The sequence below is a fragment of the Tympanuchus pallidicinctus genome, unplaced genomic scaffold, assembly GCF_026119805.1.
Source record: "Tympanuchus pallidicinctus isolate F22 unplaced genomic scaffold, pur_lepc_1.0 scaffold10, whole genome shotgun sequence".
Lineage (NCBI taxonomy): Eukaryota > Metazoa > Chordata > Aves > Galliformes > Phasianidae > Tympanuchus > Tympanuchus pallidicinctus.
In genome coordinates, this window is record NW_026294619.1 from 20253867 (window position 1) to 20277257 (window position 23391).

The following is a 23391-nucleotide window of genomic DNA, read 5'->3' on the forward strand; positions in this document are numbered from 1 at the left end:
TCACATCCTCTCACCACACTGTCTACACTGCCAACCTAATCTACTGGCTGTGGTCTCGGCACTTTTCCCTTCATGATTTTATGATTTTCACATCCATTATTCTTGAATCCATGAGTAATCATCGTAGAATTGTTTGAGTTAAAAAGGACTTTTTAAAGGTCACCTCATCCAACTCCCCTGCAATGAACAGGGACATATGGACACAGCAACATCTGGTTGCTCAGAGCCCCACACAGCCTGATCTTGGGTGTCTCCAGGGATGGGGCATCCACCACTTCTCTGGGTAACCTGTGCCAGTGTCTCATCACTCTTATTTTAAAAATCTTCTCTCATATACAATCTAATTCTCCTCTCTTTTAGTTTGAAGCCATTTCCCCTTGTCCTATCACCACAGACTCTGCTAAAGAGTCTGTCCCCTTCTTTGTAATAGCTCCCTTTCAGACACTGAAAGGCTGCTCTGAAGTGTCCCTACAGCCTTCTCTTCCCCAGGCTGAACAGTCCCAGCTCTCTCAGACTGTCCTCATAGGAGAGGTGTCCCATCCCTTGGATCACTTTTGTAGCCCTGCTCTGGATGCACTGATCCATATCTCTCTTCTATTGAATATGCTAACATCGCTGCCTCAGCCTGTAATTTCATCCCTTCTCTTCCTGCACTTTCTCACAGCTCCCTCTCCTGCAGTGGCAACATTTGTAAATCCATGTCCAGTATAGGCAGCTCTGCCTAGGACTCTTGGAAAGGAAGCAAGTGAACCAGGTGGGGACGGTACCTGTGAGTTACAAGGAGTGCAGGTTATGCACTGGAGGGGCAAAGAGGAAATGTCCATGAATTACAAGTACTGAGAACTATGATTTCACTGTTGTTTGTGCTAAATGAAAAATGATGGCTTTCCATGGCAATGCAAGGATGGAGCTGACAAGTGAGCGCAGGAGGTCAATACAGGCAAGTGCCAGGAGATGTTGGAAGTTGCTACCTTGGGACAGACCTACAGAAAAGAATTAAACGCCTCTGCAACTACGCTTTCAACTGGCAAATTAATTTGTTCTCACTAATTGAGGAAACCAGTTCTTTAAATAAATGTTCAGCAGATGGTAGATGAAGAAACAACTGCAAGACATTTCTTGTAGGTTTCAGAACTCTCTGGTGATGGGCACTATATAGGATATAAATTAAATGAGGAAGAAAAACATGGTAAGTTCTGTCTTTCATTTCACAGTGGAATCCACAACTGACTCATGTTATTATTACACTGCCAAACAACAATAGCAATTTGGCAGCATCTCTGTTTCTCCCACTCTACTGCAGAATTTTATCTATCTAGAGAACTACTGCTTCCTGCATTCCTACTTCTCTTCATTCAGACACCCCTTCTTAATACAATTTTCTTTTAAAATCAACATTTAAAGCTTCATTTAATTACTGCAAAACACAAGTGAATAGATGGCTGCTTAAGTCAACACAATAAAAAAGGACTTTTGCTTTAATGCAATTACTAGAATTTCTCTGTTGGTGTTTTACATTGTACATTGCTAATTTTATATGCAGTAAAAAACAGAATTAAAATTTTAATCAGGCTGAGAAATAAAAATTCTGGGGAAAAGAATGAGCCAATCTGAAAAAGGAAGTAACTCATTATTTCACTATTTATTCCTCAAAATTAAATCTTGGTGTTCAAACATATAGTCAACCTAAATCTTACAAACCAAGTTTAACTGCATGTGCGATCTAATAAATAACTGCCATATGCAATCTGCATTTCCAATTAAGGCAGCTGCATTACCTAGGGAATGTTACATGGAAGAAAGATGTCTAACAAAAACAAACAAACAAAAATCAATTCTGTTCCTAGGGCTTGATTAATGAAAAAGCAGCAACAAGCCCCAAACCCCATACCCAATTTGTGGAAATGGCTCGTTGGCATGGAAACCAGAGCATGCATCACCATTCGGGGGTGCTAACAATATCCACATCCAACACGAGATTTCAACTTAGGAAAAGGGGAGAAAATAGCAACATTTTTATAATGCAGTTATTGAACTGTTCCCAATCTTCCTCCAATAAAAACAACAACAAAAACATAACCAAAAAAACCACACCAAAACAAAACAAAAAACCAAGAAGAATCTACACGAACGTAATAGATTAAGCTCTTAAATGGACCCAACTCTGTGGTCTGAGCTTTTATTCTCATATGGATCTCATTTTGATCAAGCAAGACTCCTCCTTGTGAAATTAATTACTGTCTGAGAGCTTTACATCCAGCTGTGCTCTCACTGTTGGGTTCTCCAAGCACTGCAGTACAAAGAAAGTAACAATAGGATTTAATATTAAGTTTAGGAGAATATTTTTATTGGTAACATATGGCTTTGTGAAAAGCAAAAATCACCCTCCCCACATAAAGAAAACTAGGATTCTTTCTGTCCTTTGCCACCAGCAGTTAAAAAGACACAGCAATAAACAAACAACAAAAAACAGAACAGCAGTAGCAATTCTGTGTGTTTTCAGAGAGCACTTCATGAAGATCACTGCTTCACTAGTTTCTGGCCAATTCTTGCTTGTATTTTCAATGAACAATAGTTTGCAATACAAAGAAAAACTACTAAATTTCCAGCTGCTAAGACTTTCATATTGGCTTTTGTTTGATAGGTGTTTGATAGCCTCATCACTCTTGCAAACACTTTTCTCCTCCCACGAAAAGCTTATTTACCAGTCACTCAAAACACATCTTGCATCTGAATACCCATAGGGTCAACATTACATATACAGAAACACCTCAGATTTCAGGTATGATTTACTCTATAGATTTCTCAGCAAAAGTCAGGGAAGGCAAGAGGAAAGAAACCCCATGCATGTGACGGTATTTTCTTATAGCACGTTGGTTTAGTGGTTGGCAATCCTGCCTATGGCAGAGTTGTTGGAACTAGATGTTCTTTGAGGTCCCTTCCAACCCAAGCCATTCTATGATTTTGAAGCTAAGCATCCAAGAGCACAAGCACATCTACCTCTTTAAACTCCTGATATACAAAGACATACAACAGCTCCAGTTCCGAGCTGCCAGACAGCTTAGGGAACATGCTGACCCCCTCTGCACTCTAAGCATTTTTCTCAGAACATAAGCAGCAGCAGCAGCTATACAGTTAGATTTTCTTTTAAGCACATAAGCTAGGACTGTGCTTTCTTCCTGACTCAAAATCGGATCAAGGGCAAAGCATTAAAAAAAATCGTGTTCCTGTGGCTTACGTGCTCTAGAAGTCGTCCTTAATGACAACCTACCTTAAAAACAGAACAACTCTCCTCACCTTGCTCGTATCAAAATCTAATCTAACAAAAATACAATCCATAGAAAGGTATTAGGAAGGATGACTTAAATGTAGATGCTGTATTTCTAATTCCCACAGAGGCAAAAACAAGAGCAGAAACACAACCTAATTCTTTCAGAACACCCCACTATCCCGTGATCTGAAATTTCTCATCAGTCTAATCAGATAGCTGGGGACTTCTAGATGCAGTCTACTATAGGCTGAACGATGATCATTTTCACGGATATAAGTAATGATGACATTTCTCCTCTCACCTTATAGTATGCATTGGAATAGGCTCTTTAAACACTGGAATAGGATCCCCAGGGAGGTGGTTGAGTCACCATCCTGGATGTGGTAAAAACCATTTGGATGTGGTGCTCAGGGACATGATTTAGCGGAGGATTGTTAGAGTTAGTATGGTAACTAAGGTAGTATGACTAGGTCGTGGTTGGACTGGATGATCTTTAAGGTCTTTTCCAACCTGAGTAATTCTATGATCCTATGATATGCAGTTATTTTCATATTGGATTAATCTCCATACTTATACTTAATAATACATCTTCTGACAGCCAAAAATCAGGGATTACCTACTGTACATTTACTTATAAACTCAGTTTTACTTGAAAGCAATGTAACACTATTGTTATTTTCCCTTCCTAAACACCACAAAATACCCAGAGACAGATGAGCTCAAGTCCTGGTCTTGCACACTCCCACACTGCTCAGAATGCCTTTTAAACAACTGCATTCTGATAGATAAATATCTGTTCTACGTGGTTCAGATGTCAGGCTGTTCAGGTGTTCAGGATAATGAAAAAACTGAACTTAAGCTAATTTGCATTCCTACTTTAAAAATCTTTCCTCTTGCTAGTCATTCTGTATAACTCTTTTTTTACTTTAAGGGATTAAAACCAGAGAGCACACAGATGAACTTTGGGGAGAATAATGCTTCTCCCACTACCCCTTACTTTTCCAGTGCAAACCTGTCACCATCAGTTATGTAAATGCAGCTCTACAGTTACTTCAATAAACATTAACAGAATTTTTCAGTATGACTGACCAATACAAGTTCTAAAAAAAGCAGACTATTCTGTTTCACAATGTGCCATTACTGGTGCTCTCATTCTGAAATACAAACATCATCGATACAAATTCATAAAAAAAAGTCACGAGAATAATGCAGTATTACAAATTTATTTAGTTTCTTGAAGTCATCTTTTTCAGCATTGAAAATTTCACACATACAAAACAACTTCTATGCATTAAATCCTAAGTATGGATTGTATTATGAAGTGCTGTGCTTTTCCTTTTTTTTTTTTTTTTTTTTTTTTAAAACATCTCATGAAACAAATTTTTCAGTTATAAATTTGATAAAAATAGGTGATGCACCACCACTTTTTTTTTTTTTTTTAAATAAGTGAAATTCACCTCTTTGGGAAATAACATTTGGGGTTGTTTTTTTTTTTTTTTCTCTTAAACATTGTATCATGAAAGATACAGACCTGAAAAAGGATAAACAATCACACACAAGGCATAAACTTTACACAGAGTAGTTCAGAAATTTTATAAAGAGATTTGGAAAAGTATCTAAAATAGCATTATTTAGTACAAAATCTCAATAATAAAATATTGCTCATAATAAATAAGACATGAGTTTCATTAATACTGTTCTCCTGTTAAAGCTCTCTTTGATGTAATATGATCAAATCTGATCAAAACTCAGTTTTTTATTCCTCCTTTGTATGAAGTAGGCAGATTTACTTCTGTATGGAATGGGCAGGTTCAGGTCGTTCTTTGTTAGAAACAATTTCATTATCAACAGAACACAGAATTTGGTTCAAGGTTCATGCATCATTATGGGCAAAAACAAACCAGAATGGGAATAAACCCCATTATAATAGGTATAAATACCTACAATATTTGCCTGTTTTCTTAAAACCCAAGTGGAAGAAGACTTTATATGGATTAGGAATGCAAAGAGCAAGCTGCCTGAGTTTCCTCAAAAGCTTCTAAATATCTGTGCAGCTGTATTTAACGGTTACCAAAGCCCCCAGGGAAAGTCAGCTCTATAGGGGATATGAGCTGTATCCCCATCATATGGGGACATTTGATTTCATTCCCGCACGTCCCATTTGTAGACATGGCAATTTGGAGCAGTTCTTCAGCAGCTGCTCTATAGCAATATGACGGACATTCAGTTCTGAAGCCAGAGAATCCTTTTCTTGGACTTGCTGCGTCAGTTCCTCAAACACATCTGCAAGAACATTGATTATTAGGTTAATGCATTTGGCCACTGTGCTTTTATTATAGAGTTAAGAAGCGATGGTGAACATAAATATCTGTGCCTTCTTAATAATCAAGTGGGCTCACACACAAGAACAAGCTTCAGCACAGCCTGGTATATGGACTGTATATTAAACAGAATTACCAGTTATGTTTTAGGGGACCTGAGCCAAAGTGGATCAGTTTGTAACTTGAAGCTGAATCCAGTTAAAAAAAAAAAAAAAAAAAAAGAAAATGCACATTATGTGCAAGTTTGTGTCACTCAAGGTTACATAATAGAAGCACTCAAGTTTCTTGCCTGTGCAACAAGGTGCAAAGAAATTTTAGTTCAAAACTTGGCTGACAGTAAAGCCTTCACTTTTTTTTTCTTTTTTAATAGAAGATTCTTTATTACAAAGCAGTACAAAACCAAACCAAAGAGTACTGAAAATTTCTCACCCTGGATTTGCTTGAGCAGTTTTTCAGTCAGCTGCTTCAACTCTCCAGGAGTCATCGCATTCACTGTAACAATAAAAATCAGTTATCGCTTTTACAAAAGTAACACGAACACCTCTAAACAGATTGCCTTTTTTTTTTTGTTTTAAATTTGCAGCCTAATGATCAATCGTTGCACGACAGCAAATCAGAGGCAGCACTGTTCATTAATACATTTCAGAAAACTTGAAAATCATCTCTTGACACTGACACAGATTTCAGTTCTATAGGAAAGTCCTTTCCTCAATGTCAAATCAAGCCCTCAAAATAGAAATGCCCAGAATCAGAATTGTTTGTAGATTGCTTTCCGCCTTTTAACACTTCTATGAGGACTTCTGACAGAGTAACATGTTTTCCACACTCTGACCCCTGCAAATACATCTGTTCAGCTGATGGCAAGCAGCCAATACTGAAGTCTTTTTTTTTTTTTCTTTTTTTTTTTTTCTTTTTTTTTTTTTTTTTTTTTTTTTTAAGTCCATAGGAAATCACCCCTGGACAGAATTTTCAGCACATAACTACATTTGTTGCCTAGAAAGTTCTGTTTTTGGCGTACAGAAATAATATCTCCATAATATAGAAACCATAACATAGAAATAATGTTTCCACACAGTAACTCGGTGACAGCTGATGAAGAAAAACCTCAGTTTGATGCAAGCAAAGACCAACGTATTAAAGGCTTACTTCTCATCTTCCTGCATTACATTTGTAGAGAGAACTAAATGATCCTCTGCATCATTCATAAGCCCCTCCCCCCTTACATCTCAGTTTACAAGCACACACTAACTCATCCTCAGAGGAAATGTGTATTAAACCTCAATGGAGAGAATTCTGGAAGTATTCTATGCAGATCTGAATCAACAGTAGTGAGTAGAGAAGCACTGTCCTCAGCTAGATGATGTGGGAAGAGGTTGGTGCTACTTCTGCTGGGTGATGAATTGGACAGAATGGCAGAAACTGATGACAGTGATAACCAGGTCACTGAAACAGACTTTAATACCTTGTAAACCCTTCAGCCTCCCACCCCAAATGGTGCAGCTTGGCAAAACTATCTCACATGGAGCCTAAGGAAAAAGAAATATGCTGCAATAACAACTTTTGCTCAGGGATTTCTGACTGCAAGAAGTTTTTATGTTGTTAAACTTTGTCCTGATGAGGCTGATTTTTACTTACCCCAAAGAGAATACTTTATTTCCCTATAGTTTCTCATCCAACCTTTCTCACATCTTGCAATTATGGAGCATTAACTTTATGTTGCTATTGCCAAGTTAAAGAAGTCAGTAGCAACTACAAGAGCCAATCTGTTGTTACACAAGACATCAGGCCACTTAATAGGGAAGCAGATCCACTTGCTTCCTCTGACAGCTAACTACAGCAGTACTCCTTTCAGCTATCAATAGAACAGAAAATTCGTCTCTCACATCTTACTATCCTTTAAAAGTTAAGACTTCTTAAACTCCATGAAAACCCTGATCAGATTTAATATGGTAATCAATAGCTTAATAAATAAATACGTAAGTAAAAGTACAAGTACAAGAAATCTTTCTTTCTACATCCATCCTTAAGAAATTACTTTCTACTTCACTGTTTTCATTAACATTTCATCAGCTGTAGCAAGGAGATAGGTTCACCCATTACGCTTGTGTGTATATCAGGACATATCAGCCCTGATCAGTCTGCATATGAGGACATATCAGTTATGTCGCCTAGTTTTGGTACAGAAAGCCTGACTAGACTTTTCTCTAAACTTTAGATAAGCACCAGTCTTCAACTGAGCATCATTCAAGGCAGAAGAGCTAAATACTGCAAAAATATTACTTACACTATAAAGCAAAAATGTCTTAAAAATGCATTACGTAGTAGTAATAAATAGGGGAAAGAAAAATAACATGTTACCATGCTTAAAAAAGCTTTATATTCCTGTGTCTTGAAATCAGAGAGGTAAGTTTCAAGTGACTAACTGCAGTTAGATAACTCCATAAACCAGGTCAAGCTTTCATAATTCCTCTATTAACTTCTGCCCTCATGTATTTAATCCCAATTTCTGACTCCAGAAGACAGGTGGTCAAACAGCACAACATATCTGTTTTGATTTATGGCTTTAATCCTACTAATTTATTACAAATGCAATATGAAACATCAGTTAAAATCTTCTCGCAAATAATGAATAACAACCAAACTTTGCAAGGATGAGTTTTGTTAGTTCATTAAAAATAGGAGTCTAAAGAAGCTGATCCTGACTTTATTTTATTTTATTTTTTTTTTACAGTACCCCCTTTTCTCACTCTTCTGATATTCTGAGTTCTACTGTTGCCTTCTTTTCCTGCTACCTAATTTTTCCACTTAACATTTTATGATCTTTTAAATCTTTCTCTTATCTTTTGAAATTCAGAAGCACTTTCCAATTACTTTATGAAGACTTTTTTACAGATCACCATCTATAGGAAAAAGGAAAATTAATTTTTTGCTGCTTTCAACGTCACCACAGTTATCACAAGAATCATCAGGTCTACTGTACAGTGTTTGAGATGACGTGGCAGCATGAGGGCCTTCATACTTCCCCTATGCTCAACAAGGAGATGAAAAAAAAATCTAGTGATGTGTAAACAGAGTCCACTGCTATTGGCAACACTTAACTCTGTATGTTGCTTCACAGATTTGCCCTGCTACTTCACCTTTAATTTCTTCTGCTGTTTAGAGTGGCTTCGTGCAAAAGGCAACTGGAGACACCTGATGCATGGATTTCAGGAGTTTAGTAATTGGCACAGGCAGCACTGTTTGACTGACATAATAAAGATTCACCGCAATCAACTGTAACAGTAACTTTTTTGCATGAATCAAACATGCCTTGTATCACTTTGGTGCATAAATAATAGAAAAGCTAAAAAACAAACAGGAAAATATCAAAACTAACAAATGAACAGCCTCCCCCCCCATCTGTTTAGTTATGCTGTCACCTTATTCACAGATTTTACAGAAACTCCAAACTGTTAAAAGCTGCATTCCAGACTGTGAATTAATGCCTTGTGGGAACACTAAGTGATCAACAGATATTTCAGAGGACACCCCTTGCTTGCTATGCTGCATTTAAATAGAAATGCACTTACATTCTTCCCTGCTGTAATGAGGATGCCTTCTGTGAACACTGGTGAGTGAATCACTTTCAGCTTTTTCAGTTTTCTGGGCTTGGCTGCGATTAGACCACAAGACACTGCTGCAACAGAACGTAGCACCTGTTTCTTGTAACATACCAAGTCTGAAATCAGTGGGTTCGCTTTGTTCTAACAGACTTTGTGAGCAGTTTGAGATGCTTCCAGAACTTCCATCTATCCATTTTGCAGAGTATCTAGGTACTGGAGAGTCAAACTGTGGGAGCAATTTTCTATCAGTCTGATGTCTCAAGCTAAAAAGTGGGTGTTGGGATGTTTTTGAGCTTTCGGTATCAGAGTCTATATCCTTGTTTTGTGCATACTGTATGATCCAGTTAATTTTTTTGCTCAAGATACTTTTTACTTCTGCGTATGGGCTTCTAGAGAGCTTTGAACGTGGGCAGTCCTGATTTGCAATTAAATGGAATTTTTCAAAGCAGTCTCTGTGTCCCCTTAAAGATCTTGTATGTAGAAGATCTGACTTTGGAACTCCTGCAAAGACACAATAAAAAAAAAGTTCAATTAATATATATTCAGATATCTTTTTTTCCAAGTCCCAACTCATAATTAACCAAGAAAATAAACTGTTAACTGATGCTTTCATATTAATAGTCTAATCACTGAAGTAAAGCAGGATATGTGACAGTCTAAAATGATCTCAAACACCACTCATCTCAAATCCTTCACACACAAAGTATTTTGCACACAGTAATCCCTAGTGCAGGAATTACAAATTACTTCCACATGCCTCTCGTGCAATAACAGAGGTGAAGCAAGCTTCCAACTCCATATACATATTACATGAAAGCTATACAGACATATAATCTGTCCTAAATGATTCCAACTACATATCACACATTTATTCGGAACAATACTGAAGAACATCCTGATAACAGTCACTTGTGCCCCTACCTTCTACATAATAATGCTAATAATGCTTTAAGCCATCTGTTTGGGATATTGCAGTGTGCAGGTTTGTATCATTCAAGGGGTTAAACAATGTAGACTTCAGTCATAGTTTATTATTTCTCATTACTACAAGCCTATAGCTGGGATAAAGAAACAAATTCTAACACTGCCAACACTTGCCAACATGAAATCATCCTGAAATTAGTTTTGTGTAAGATGGTTACTCATTCTCTTTGACTGTCCTCTCTTAAAGATTAAGAGAGCCACAAAGATTAAAACAGCCACAGCAGGTAACCTACTCAAAGAAATTATTAGTGGTTAACATGTTAAAAAGTAACACAATCTATGAAGGCTGACAGTCAATAAGTTAAGCCAGATGGCATGAGAAATAACTATTTCATAAAGCGAATAGCACTCCAGTACCAAATTACCTTCTGCAGTTTCAGCAGGTAACTTATTCAGACTCACTACGCAGTAGATTCATAACCTAAGTCTAGAATATTGAGCAGCTAGGCTTTTATCTCAATCAAATACGCTACTTGGGAGATTCCCAAAATTAACAAAAAAATAAAATCTGTACACAAGCCCCTGATTACAGACAACCAAAAGCTTGCCTGTGAACCGCTGGCTGAAAATGCTCAACACTCGCTTAAGTCAAAATATTTACAATCAACATATGAAAATATAATTTGATCCTTTAAGGTGGGTGAGCTGCCACTTCTCAACACATAAAAAAGCAATACAAAAGTGATGTAAATAGTGGAAAAACCATGAAATGCAACAAGATGTGATAAGTGACTTTAAGGAGAAATTAATGAAAAGCTACACATTACAACAAATGTTACACTACAACTTAAATTCTTGTGGTGAAGCCCATCCCATCCCAAACAATTAACAAATGACAACTTGTGTTAAGTTTGTATGAGTGCACATACAATTTATGGGGCAAAATGACAATACTGAAAAACAATGTTTTATCCTCAGCAGCAGAGAATAAAGATGAAGTCATGAGAACAGAGACTCCTGCTATCCAGGAACTAAGTATTAAAATGAACCCTAACCAGAGGCAGCTTTCAAGAAAGAAGTTCCCCAGGAAAGTACAAAGACAGATGTCCTTTTCATGGCTACTGGATCAAGATTCTTACCCAGCACTTCAAAATATCTTTCAATCCCTTCCAGCAAATAAATATCCACTAATTTAAGGTCAACTTGGTCTGTCTGCTTGTAATGGCTATTTTCCCCTCTCTGTCTCTACAGAAACATTAAAAGCAAACAAAAATAAGCACAAAGCATTCATTTCTAGTGCAAACAAGGAAAGGTAAGACATCTGACTTCATGGCTTACTAAAATAATTCAAATATAACAAGTCTGCTTAAGTCACCTAATATCTTCTAAACTCTGAAATCTTTAATCCATAAAGGAACAACACTGTCAGTTAAAGTTGTATCTTCACATTTCCAAACCTACAAAAACTAAGACTAATCCTTTTCAGTGTTATCCGTTTTACCCATTTTTTTCTCCTTGTAAATTTCTTCTCCTTTTTGAAATTAGAGAAAACTTCAATAGACTGGCAGGAAAAAAAAAAAAAAAAAAAAGCCAACACCAGTCTTGTGCAATTTCCCATACGATAACTCTGAGGAGTTCACCTAACAATTTCATTTAAGTCGAATAAATGAAACCAGTATCTTCTGATGACAGGACAGAGCAACTCTGCCTAAAGCAAATACTTAAGGTTTGGCAAAAAGGAAGAGAGGCAACTCGAGGAAGCACAGTTAGCAAGGTTTGGGATACAATTTTGTACTGTTCTGGCTTTTCACAGGTATTGCCATATGCGATACTTCCATGACATCAGTCTCCTCCCCACTAAAAATTAATAATAAGAAAAATAAACACAACCATCAAATTTTTACTTTTTTCCATTCTTCCTTACATCTTCGCCAGCCCTGCAAAGCTGGGGTAAGCACTGCCACAGTTTCTATTAAAAACAGAAACACAGAACTGTGGAAATTCAATGAAAGATTCCTAAAGCTAGTTCAACAGAAATGGCCTCCTGCAGTTAGGTCCCCTATCTGACATGTTTGAAGAAGCAGGTCAGACTACACTCCCTCATCTATACATTCTATCACTTCTAAGGCAATCACAACACAAACCATCTGCACAAGTGACAGAATGCTGCAGCTTCACTAAAAATGATGCTAATTAAAAAATTAACTAGGATAGAATTAGAATACCACATTAAGTGTAACACACCACTTGTCCAGAAAAAAGTTCTCATCTGCATTAAAGAAAAAGAACAATATTTATGAAGTTCCTTAAAATGCTTTTATGGTTTGATTTTTGGACATAAAGATCTACACAGGTTAAACAGTAAGTACATGAAAATAAATTAGGGAAGACTAGTAATATATACTACAACATCTTATTTTACTAAGCAGCAGAAAGACAACAAATAGGAAACAGAAGTACAACAAAAAAATATTCTAAAATAAAACGCTTAAGAGTTCAGAAGACAAAGGCAGAGAATTGTAGTCTGGATTACACACTGACAAACCTGAGGAAATCCTACTTGAAAGTGTATAGGAAATGGTTGGGTAGAAATGCAGCTGGCCAAGAGACACACATCAGGTTCCAGGGTTCACACATTTAATCTTCACTGTAGATGTTAAACACTCACCTATTTCTGTGAATCTGAGATTCAGCAAGTTAGAATACTACTGTATGAAAAAAATAACGGAAAAAAATCCAAAACAAAAGAACCCCCGAGATCACTGAAAATATCAGCATTCTTTACTAGTTGAACCCTATTCTAGGCATGACCTCTTCTTTCCCAGACGGTATAAGACTACACAAAGCAGAAAAAGCACAAGTATCAGTCACACAGAAGAAGTGAAAGTGCACGATGGATTTATAAGGGCCCATCTGACTTTCATGTCTTAGTCATGAGCATAAAGCAATTGAACATTCTTTCCTACTGATAAAGTTATCTTTCAGAAGAGTTTGGAGTATTGTTAACTTTCCCGCTCCACAGGCATGCTGCTCAAAGAAATAAATCCATTTTATCAGAATCCAGTAACAATCATTGCTAATTTCATGTATACCTGTTACGGAAGGAAAAAGAGCTTACTTCAAAATGTTATTATTTATCAGCTACAGGATATTAGCTCTGATGTCACTATTTCTGAAGAATGAACAAATTATTATAAAACACAGTCTACAAGAACAGAACTCCCATCCTACACCAAAATGTATAACCAATCTCCTCTCTTGGCGCATTGGAATAACTAAACAAGTCTATCCAGGTACTCTTCAAAACAATAAGGAAAAGAAATCATACAAAATTGGTTTAAAAGATGCCTTCAGACTAGCACAGTTGCTTAAGCTTTTACATATTGATTTAGTCTTAGAGAAGAAGTTACTTTATTCAACACAAAAACAAAGTAAGACCTCAGTACTTTGCATCAAGCAATACCATAGTTTGGATGTATAGCTAGTTTTCACAGGATTTCAGCTCTGTCTCAACTCTCCTGTTTGCTAAAATTAATCTCAATCTTTTTAGCTTTTGGCTGATCTTTCAGGTCAGCACACACAGAATCATCAATGTTTTTTTTGTTTTTTTCTCCCATATTTGTAGGAATGTGTACGTTTGTCTTACTTTCCAAGAATAGGATTAGAAACTAAGTATGTTCTGTCACTCAGACTTGTTTTATCAAAGAAAGATAAAAATACTCAAAAACCCAACAATTCCAGAGCAGGGAAGTTCTACCTCAGGCCTAAGAGCGCATGTGTGTTGAGGGGGGAGGGGGGCGGTACATCTAGAAGACCATATCTAAGTAATTCAAGACAGATGCCATCAGGAAACAAGATTTATGTGATAGATGACAATTCAAATGAACAAGCTTCAAAGGAAGATGCCAAACCTCGAGGCAAATAATAAAAGAATGCACTTACCACCAATTCCTGACTCCAATAACCTGTGAAATATGAGTATTATGTATCACCTTTCTCAGCACAAGTCTTTGTATGCTCAGCATTACCAAAACCAGAAAAGACTATGGTAAGAACTTAAGAGATCAGCATTTAGGCCAAAAATTGAGAATTTTGGAAACTCTTCTTCCATGCCACTGTAATTCTCAACACTGAGTTCTAACCCACTCCTGCAAAATAATTTTGTAAACAAATTTGTAACCAAGCAATATATGAAATAGCATACATTCTTCTAATTTCCAGTCATTCTTAAGAGTAAATGTAGCAGAGAAGAGGGAGAACATCTACTGCAAAACTAGGCGTGTAATCAAATTCTATGTTACTTGTACTAGAAAATAAATCAGTTTGCATCAAATTAAAGTTTTCTTTTGAAGTGGCGAATCTACAAAGACTTAATTTTGTCCTTGCAAACAGCGCATCTAGAACAACTATGTGACTAGCTATGCATAACTATTCTTCATAATAAGATACAGCATGAAATTGAACTGTTTGCTCATATTTATAAATGAGGCTAGCTAGAACAATAGTTTGATTTGGAGATAACTATAATGAACAAGTTCAATTCGGGAAGAATGCTCTTGAACAGAGAGACTACTTCACATTTCTTCACAAATGCATTCATTAAAAAAAGATCATTAGCCTGCTTGTTTATCTTCCTGCGTTTGTTGCTGTCGTTTGTAAATAATTCTTAATCAGTCTTGCAGCTCCATGTTAAAGAAAAGCCTGCATTCCATTTTTAGCAATTTATAATGCGATGCTGGGAATAAATTGATTTTTGCAGCAGTGAACAGACTTAGGCTGAACAGTTGAAGAAAAACAAATAAAAAACCCCACGGAATTTAAGATGGAATTAATTAAAATGAACATGGATAGCTCTAGACAAAGTTAATTGTTTCAAGTTTGTTCTTTAATACTGCTTAATTAAAGCCACATTAAAATCTCTTTAAAGAATTTACAAATACTTCTGGGTAAGATTTATACCTGACCATAGGTAAAGGAAAACTGCAAAATGCTAGTGGTCATCATACATACAAATTCCATAATTTCATGAAGTACATATGGTTATTAAGGTTAGCAAAATAAGAAGAAATGCACTTCATAATACAGATTTGTACAGTCCTGGTAAAGTCAATGAAATGGATGACTGAATTATAACACCTTTAGTTTTTGCTGGTCAAACACTGCCTTCACAGCCACTGAAAAACGTGTTTCAGGCACAATCCACTTCATCCTAAGAAGTTACCTCTAGAAATATTTCTGATGAGCATGTACATCTTTTTCTGTAATCCTGTAAGCAAGAAAGAGGTTGTGAAGTGCTTCAGTCTGTGGCTGCCTTTAAGAGCTCTGGCTTCAACTACAAGTTCTGAAACATTCCATTTGCAGCTCTCCTCAGCTGTCCTCCTTGCCAGCATACAGTTCTACTCTTGCAACATTGATGCTTAAACAGCCTCTAAACAACTGCATCTCCATTCAAAACACTAAGATCAGACAAGGTCAGTTTTGATTTGTCTCATGTGCAGAGCTAGGACCTGCAGCACAGAAGGTAATGCTCCGAGACATTACATGTTCACGTCTACCCACTAGTCAGATCATTCAGACTGCTAAAAGAAGAGGGTTGTTATCCCAAGACCTCTTCAAAATACATTAAATAAAACCAGCCCATGACTACCTATGACAGCATGTCACCCTTACATCTAAATGACTAGGGTGGAGGAAAACTGTTATTCTTAGTTGCACAACTCTGCCAACACTGAGAAATGTGATCATTAGAGACTTATCTCCAACATATCTGCGTGACAAGATTTAAAGCCAAGTGCTACTTTCTAAGTGTATTCATGCAATTTCACTGCAGAGAATCTTGTGATTTACTAGATTAGCTGGAAGGAAAAATGCCAGTGCTATTTATTCATTAACTTCCAAAACAAATAGTAGATATTATCTTGTTTGCAAATTAAAATTCTCTCTTCACTTTCGTTTGATAAAGCCAGTGCATTCCATACATCAGGTGGGGACACAAAACCTCCTACCAGATTCCTATCAGCTTGCTTATACTTTACCACATAGCAAACATATCCCATATAAGATAGAACATAGATCCAATCGAGTCTTTCAACAAATTTCCAAAATTCATGCTCTCTAGAAAAGATTTTACTGCTGTATTAGATGAACCAATGAATCCTGCTGAAAACCTCGTTACAGGAACCACCATGTTAGATGTGTCTCACACTTCCTAAGGAAAGACTAGTCAGATTACCCAGAAGTCTTGAGACAGCATTTCTGTATTCTGGATAGCACCAGGTATGTAGGATTAACTGTTCAAGTTACTTGCTTACATGTCCAAACTTCCCTAGCTTAAAGACTTCAAAAATATAATTTCAGAACAAGCCACACAGCTCAACTTACTCAGCAATACTTATATGGCACTTCATGGATTAAGAATACCATCTCCAAATGTGTTTGGACTTGAATTCATAGTTAAGAGGTTTACTGGAAGCTGCAGCTAGTTCTACAAGTCCATTCAAGTTTGCAGAAATGAGTCATACCCCTGGACAGCAAATGCTACCTTAACACAAGATTTTATCTGTCTGCCTCAAAGGACAATGATGAAAGTTTGTAGCTTTTGTTGCCAGAATAATGCATTTCAGTTCCTGTTATTTTATTAACATTGAGGAGGGGGAAATATAAAAAAGTATGCATAATACTTTGGAACAGAATGAAAGTAGAACTGTTTCCAGTCTTTTCAACTACACCTTACCATCTATTTCATTTCAGTGAGATATTCTCCTGAAAAGAATAAAAGGAAAAAAAGTGAAACTTTTAAAGAATGAAATCCCACTTTTCAAAGATGAACACAAAGAACAAAGAATAAGGATACAGTACAAGGTCTTACAGACCTTAGCATAAAAAACAAAAGGAAAACAATGAAAACAGAAAGGAAAACAAAAAACAAACAAACCAAGACATTAATTATAGCATCTTTGTCTCAACCCTGAGACTGGGATGCACTAAATCTTATGCTGAAATTGCCTAAAATATTGAGTCTATCTGCACTTTAAAGTACCACGGAAATTAATCAATGCAATTACTGAGTTATCTATTCCCCCACCCCACCTTTCACATTAGAAGGCCTGCAATACAGGTTTAGGTTTCAACTTCCAGCGTTTACCATTCAGCCGCTGTTCAACTCTAAAGAGAAACAGAAGCAAGTTGTCAATTAACAGCACCAGACAAGCAAATCTGTAAGTAAAAATCAGTTCTATCGGATCTTCCTACCTACTACACACTGCTGAATTTCAGAAAACTAACACACTTTAAAACAATTTTGCATTAAGATATGGCAACATGAAAACAGGGTAAGATAAACATGCCATTGTGACAAATAATAAAAACAGAACTGTATTACAAGTTTTGAAACCATAAACGAAAAGGCTCCTGAGAAGAAACTAGTCTCCAACTAACATACACTGCCTTATTTCCTGACTTACGCAATTGTTACACGTGAATTTAAAACACTTCCTGTTTCAGTCACAGATTACTAACACTGCACCTATTCAAAACCAAGACTGTACACAACAATCTCTGATGACCACTTTGCTTACAGAACGCATACAAAAGGCCAATGTCAAATCCCAGCAGATCTGCAGCACCCATATACTCTAAATCCTACTTAGAACTTTAAAACTGCTACACAGGACCAGTTTAGTTTCCCCAAAGCATTGTTATTGCAGCTTTGCATTTCATATTTAAGTACTTTAAAACTTAAGCATCACATTAACAACAAAACCTGTTAAATCACCCGATGATGATCCTTAAGACAAAAGCTAGTCTGGGAATAAACAAAGTGTTTTCACATAGCTTAGTCCACTCAGCTTCCTGAACAAATCCTCAAAGCAGCTAAGCAGACAGATGAGAATACTGTCCTTTTGTCCATCCACATTCAGACTGAAGGTCAGCAAAAGCACTGCTAGCCTCTCCTCTACTTGAATTTCTTCCTGTTCCTCAAGAAAAGTTGACAACATAATAGGAGAAAGTTTGAAGTTGCATCTTGGCTTTTTGTTTATTCTGTATGCCCATTTGCCCTTTTCTTCTTGTTTGGCTACCAAAAAAGTTCCCTTCCAGGAAGCTTTCACAGAAATGGGCCCTATTATCACATACACCATGCCTGAATAAATTCAGTGATAGACACCAGAGCTGAACTCCAAGCTGCACTCAAACCAGTTGTTTCTGTGACTTAACAAAAACACTGAGAAGAACCACCATGTCTAAAGCCACCTTTTTTTTCCCTTCCATTTAAGCAGTAAAAGTCTAGTATTCAATACGACAGAGACAATATTTCTGATTAAAAACAAAGGTTTTATGACAGCATAAACAACATTTTTCTTGTTCAGAAATTCAGCAATTATCCAGCTAAGGCAGACAAAGCTTTCTGTTCAAAAGTCTTCCATATAAAATGACTGGAAAAAGAACGTAAATATTTATTTCAATCATGCATCATTATCAATCTATTGTCCAAACAAAGCTATATAAAAACAAACAAGCGGCAGCTGAGGCTCATACTAATATTGAAGCAGAAAGATGTGTGTTGAGTCATTAAAAATTTGGGGTGTTCCCTGTTTTACTTGTTTCTAATTATTCATCCACCTTAACTGATCCAGAATATTACCATCTACACAAACTTTTACAGCTGCTGAATTCACATATGTGAAAATACACAGATTCGCCAACAGTCATCTATAATATGCAGCTAGCTGTGACTCTTGTACAATAGTTTTTCCACAGTTTTCTGTACAATAAATTTTGTTTATGTACCTTTGAGGAAGTCTGCTTTGGGCAGCTTGAATTTTAAGTTAGGTCATTTTCACGTCCTGGATTTACAACTGAGAGCTCTGAGGAAAGTGATGCTGGCAGGAGTGAAATCAGTGAGAAAACTCTGCTTCTATTAAAGCATTAGAATACTACACCATTTTAAACAAGGAAATTGGGAAAACCACTTCCAGAATTTCATACGTGAAAGTTGCCATGGGCTGCTGCAAATAGTGGAATACTTAAGCATCCTGCAAGATGCTTAGCTGTGACTATGTCACAGAGGGAGAAGGTAGGTGAGCACATCAACACTAAAACGGAGCAATCCTTCAGTGCTGCCCTAACTGTTACATGAATATCTGTAACAGCCTATTTCACTTCAAATTATAACTGAACACAATGAGAGTTCTGCATGTGTTTTAACTGCTTAGATTTTTAAATATGATTTTTAAGTAGAAAAAACTCAGTAAAAATGACACACATTTGTACGTCTAGGACAGTACATTTACGGAGTTTACATAACTTTGATTCTGCGCAACAAGCTGTTATGTGAAGTCTGTTAAAACAGAAGTGGCAAGTTGATAAAAAAAACACCCAGTATAATATCCTGAGTTAGTGAATTATCCATTCAATTCCTTATCCAAAATTGTTAGAAAATTGCTGTTATTTATATATACATATTATATTTTTTAAAATATATATAAAAAATCATAGTCTTTGTCATTGGAAAATACAGAAGATGAAAGCAACAGATATGCCAGTAGGAGGAATACGGTATAGAATACAGTAAAGAATCAGCTTACATATTGGATCAGCCGAAAATTCTTACGGGGACACATTTTAAAGTCATTTACAGAGACAGTACTTGCCTCTGTACTCAGTACTTGCCACTGCTTATAAAAGTAACATAAGATAGGGCAAAGACGACAGAATTATCAGAAAATGAGGTACTTTTTACTCTGCAATGATCAAGATATTAACACTCTAATATTGCTATGCAAAAGGAAAAAAAAACCAACCATGATAGCCTTACGTTCCTGAGATTCAGAATAATCAACATGATCACTGGGCACAATGCTCATAGATGACAGCTCACTCCCATCAGAGTTGGGTGTAAAAAGTTTCAGTGTACTCACATATATCAGACAGACTGAATCTTACTCTTCCAATAAACAGGAACATTCATGAAACAGCTTTAAAGTCAATTGCCCTCAGCAGTTTAGATTAGCCTAGGTGGTCACATGCCTGCAGCATTGGCAAATACCACTTTCTGTAAGTGGAATACCCAAAAATCAAGTAATGGTGCTTATGTTTAAGAAAACATAAGAGCTTACTTGATTTAAAAAAGGGAAATCTCTAATGTACTAAAAGTAACAAGATAAATTCATTCAATAAACAATGCTTCAAGTTGTAAAACTACAGAAAAACATTTTACTGAACCTAAGTAATTTTGGAGGTCAGAAACAACACTTACAAGGCCAGCCTTTTAAAAATGGCAAAAACTCTTACTTCACAGTTTGTAAACTATAAGGAAGTGCTTTAGGAGTGGGTTGGACCAGATGATCTCTGGAGGTCCCTCCCAACCCCCTACAGTTCTGTGATTCCATGTGAAACTTCAACATGCTGTGACGATGAATCTGGTTTTATCATGTTGCACATATCATCTTATGAAAGCACACACCAAACCTCTGATAATTTCTATCAAACACCGATCTGCTTCCAAGAAAATCACGCGATGAGATTCACAGCTGAACTGAGTTCTACCTGTAGTTCCCCCACCACTGTCTGAAGCGCCGAGCGAAGGCTGAACACACGGTGCTTTCCACCTGAACTGACGCCAGAGGTCTGCGGAAGCTGCTGAAACCTGATCACATCTTTGTAAGTGTTATTTTAGAAAGCCTCAAAAACCTACTGTTACCAGGAAGGAACCTAATTTGGTCAGCCAGAAAACTTCTAGCACACAACTTCCCGAAGCTCTGTGGGTGCTTTTCAACGAGCTCCACCTGCACCCAGCTCCACACACCAAGGCAGTGACACGATAGGAGCCCTTCTAACACCGTACCTTCGATGTTCAGCTCGAAACAGATGTGGCAAAACGAGAGCGTCTCCTTCTCGGTGCCCAGCTTGCAGACGCTGCACACGTTGTCATCGTCCAGGTCGATGTTGACGAACTGCTCCTCGTTCATCGTGCTCTAAAAGAGGAGGGAACAAGGCGCGAGACTGTTACTCCAAGCACCCCGCAACATCCCCGTACTGCTCCCCCAAGCCCAGCCGCGTGTAGGGCAGCACGGTTCCGTCCCGCCCAAGTTTCCTTCTCAAAGCACGAGAGGCGGCGCGGCGGCCGCATGGCACGGAGCTCGCAGAGCCCCGGCGGAACGAGCCCCTCTCTCGCCGCTCCCCCGACCCCGCGCACTCCCTCCTTCCTCGCAGCCCCGTCCCGTCCCTCTGCCCATAGCTCGCGCTCCTCGCGCCCTCCCCGCTCCCAGCACACCGCCGCCACCGACCCCCGAGCTGGAGCTGCCCCCTCCGCGCACCCCTCGCCGTGCTGCACTGCCAACCGCCCCGCGCCGCACTCCACTATTGTTCGCCGAAGAGCGCAGCCGGAGCTCAGCGCCAGCACCGCCCTCCGCTTCCGGCCGAAACCACGGCGCCGGCGGAACGGGGGGGGGGCTGCGCTGGGCGGGGAGAACTACTGCTCTCCGCCGCGCCTCGGTGCCAGCACCGCCCCAGGGTTGCGCCGGCGGGGCGGAGGGGCGGGGCGAGCCAGTGGCCGCTACGATGCGTGCGAGCAGCGGGTGCCCCTTCTTTGGCGTCACTTAGGCTCTTCCGGAGCCTGGCTGTGGTGCCTCCCCCGCGGCCACTGGGGCTGCTGAGGGGAAGCGTGGGCGGTGCCACGGCTGACCTGCTGCGCACCCTCCTCTTTCCCCTCCGCGGTGCTGTCCGGCGGGGGCTACGGGCGTGCTCTGCGCTTAGTGTCCTGCTGGCGCACCCCGAGTGTTAACGTGGTGGTGATACGTACTGCACGGTGCTGTTGGGGTCCGAGTCATTGGGTCGCGTGAGAAAGGACAGATGTCCTCTGTGTATAGGAATTGAAACTGGGAAGATGAGCTGAAGGCAAGGAGAAAAAATCAGGATTGCCTCTTCTGCTCTGTGCAGGTGTGGTCTCACCTCGAGTACTGTGGGCGGCATTGAGCACCACGGTACAAAGAGGGCATGAAACCATGAGTGTCCAAAAGAGAGCTGCGAAGATAATGAAGTGTCTAGAGAAAGAAGCCTTGTGGCAGCCTGCTCCTGAGCTCTGCTCTCTGGTGACAGCGACAGGACCAGAGGGAAAGACATGGAGATGTGTCAGGGGAGGGTCAAGTTTGGGTGTTGGGAAAAGGTTCTTGACCAGGCAGTGGTTGAATTCTGGAACAGGCTCCCAGGGAGGTGGTCATGGCCCCAGGCCTCGCAGAGTTCAAGGATTGTTTGGACAACGCTCTCGGACATCTGGTCTGATTTTTTCATGATCCTGTGTGGAGCCAGGAGTTGAACTCAATGATCCTTATGGGTCCTCTAACTCAACATTCAGGCTATGTGGTGTCATCAATGGGATGCTATCCAGAGAGACCTAGACAGGCTTGAGCAGTGGGCCTAGGTGAACTTCTTGAGTTTCAACAAATCCAAGTGCAAGGTCTTGCACCTGGGTTGTGGCCACCTATGCTATCAGTTCAAACTGGCAGATGGAAGGATAGCCCTGCTGAAGAGGAACTAGGGGTACTGGTGGATGGCAACTGGACGTGAGCCAGCAGTGTTCCCTCACAGCCTTGAAAGCCAACCATTTCCTGGGCTGCTTCAAAAGAAGCATGGCCAGCGGGTCGAAGGATGTGATCTTACCCCTCTACTCTGCACTGGTGAGGCCTTGCCTGGAGTGCTGTGTCCAGATGTAGAATCCTCACTGCATGAGAGATGTGGGCACATTAGAGAGTGTGCAGAGAAGGACTACAAAAATGCGAAGGATACAGTACCTCCCCTACAAGGACAGACTGAAAGGGCTGGGGCTATTTAGCTAGAGATGAGAAGGCTCTGGGAAAACCCGATAGTGGCTTTCCATATCCAAAGGGGGGCTATAAGAAAGAAGAAGACAGACTCTTTAGCAGGGTCAATTTTGGTAAGACAAGGGGAAATGGTTTCGAACTGAAAGGGGACCCTTAAAGGTCAACTCCCCTGTTCATTGCAGGGGAGTTGACCTTTAAGCGTCCCTTCCAACTCAGATACTTCTATGATTCTATGATCTGATACCACATGAATATATAAAGCTGGCAAATCTATGCTGAATTTTAACAGTGTCCTTTCATTGGCTCAGGATGAGCTTGCTCTACTGTGAGCTTTCTAGGAAAGAAATCAGTCCTTGGGGATTGTTGTTACCTTTTACTCCCTCGGGAGGAAGGAAAGAAAGTTGCTGTTGAACACAGAAGTTGTGTGCATAACAGTGGAAATGGAAGAGGAGAAA

At 38.9% G+C, this 23391-nt stretch overlaps 1 protein-coding gene across 1 annotated transcript; it reads right to left on the bottom strand.

Moving 5' to 3' along the window:
- Window positions 1-4478: 4478 nt before the first annotated feature.
- Window positions 4479-21567, bottom strand: CUNH21orf91 (chromosome unknown C21orf91 homolog). Its single transcript, XM_052667128.1, has 5 exons — window positions 21434-21567; window positions 20962-21091; window positions 9162-9695; window positions 6022-6084; window positions 4479-5554 (listed from the first exon to the last, which is right to left on the bottom strand). Exons 2-5 carry the CDS (start codon window positions 21083-21085, stop codon window positions 5394-5396), a joined length of 882 nt encoding a protein of 293 aa, XP_052523088.1. The 5' UTR covers window positions 21086-21091; window positions 21434-21567; the 3' UTR covers window positions 4479-5393.
- Between the last annotated feature and the right edge of the window lie 1824 nt (window positions 21568-23391).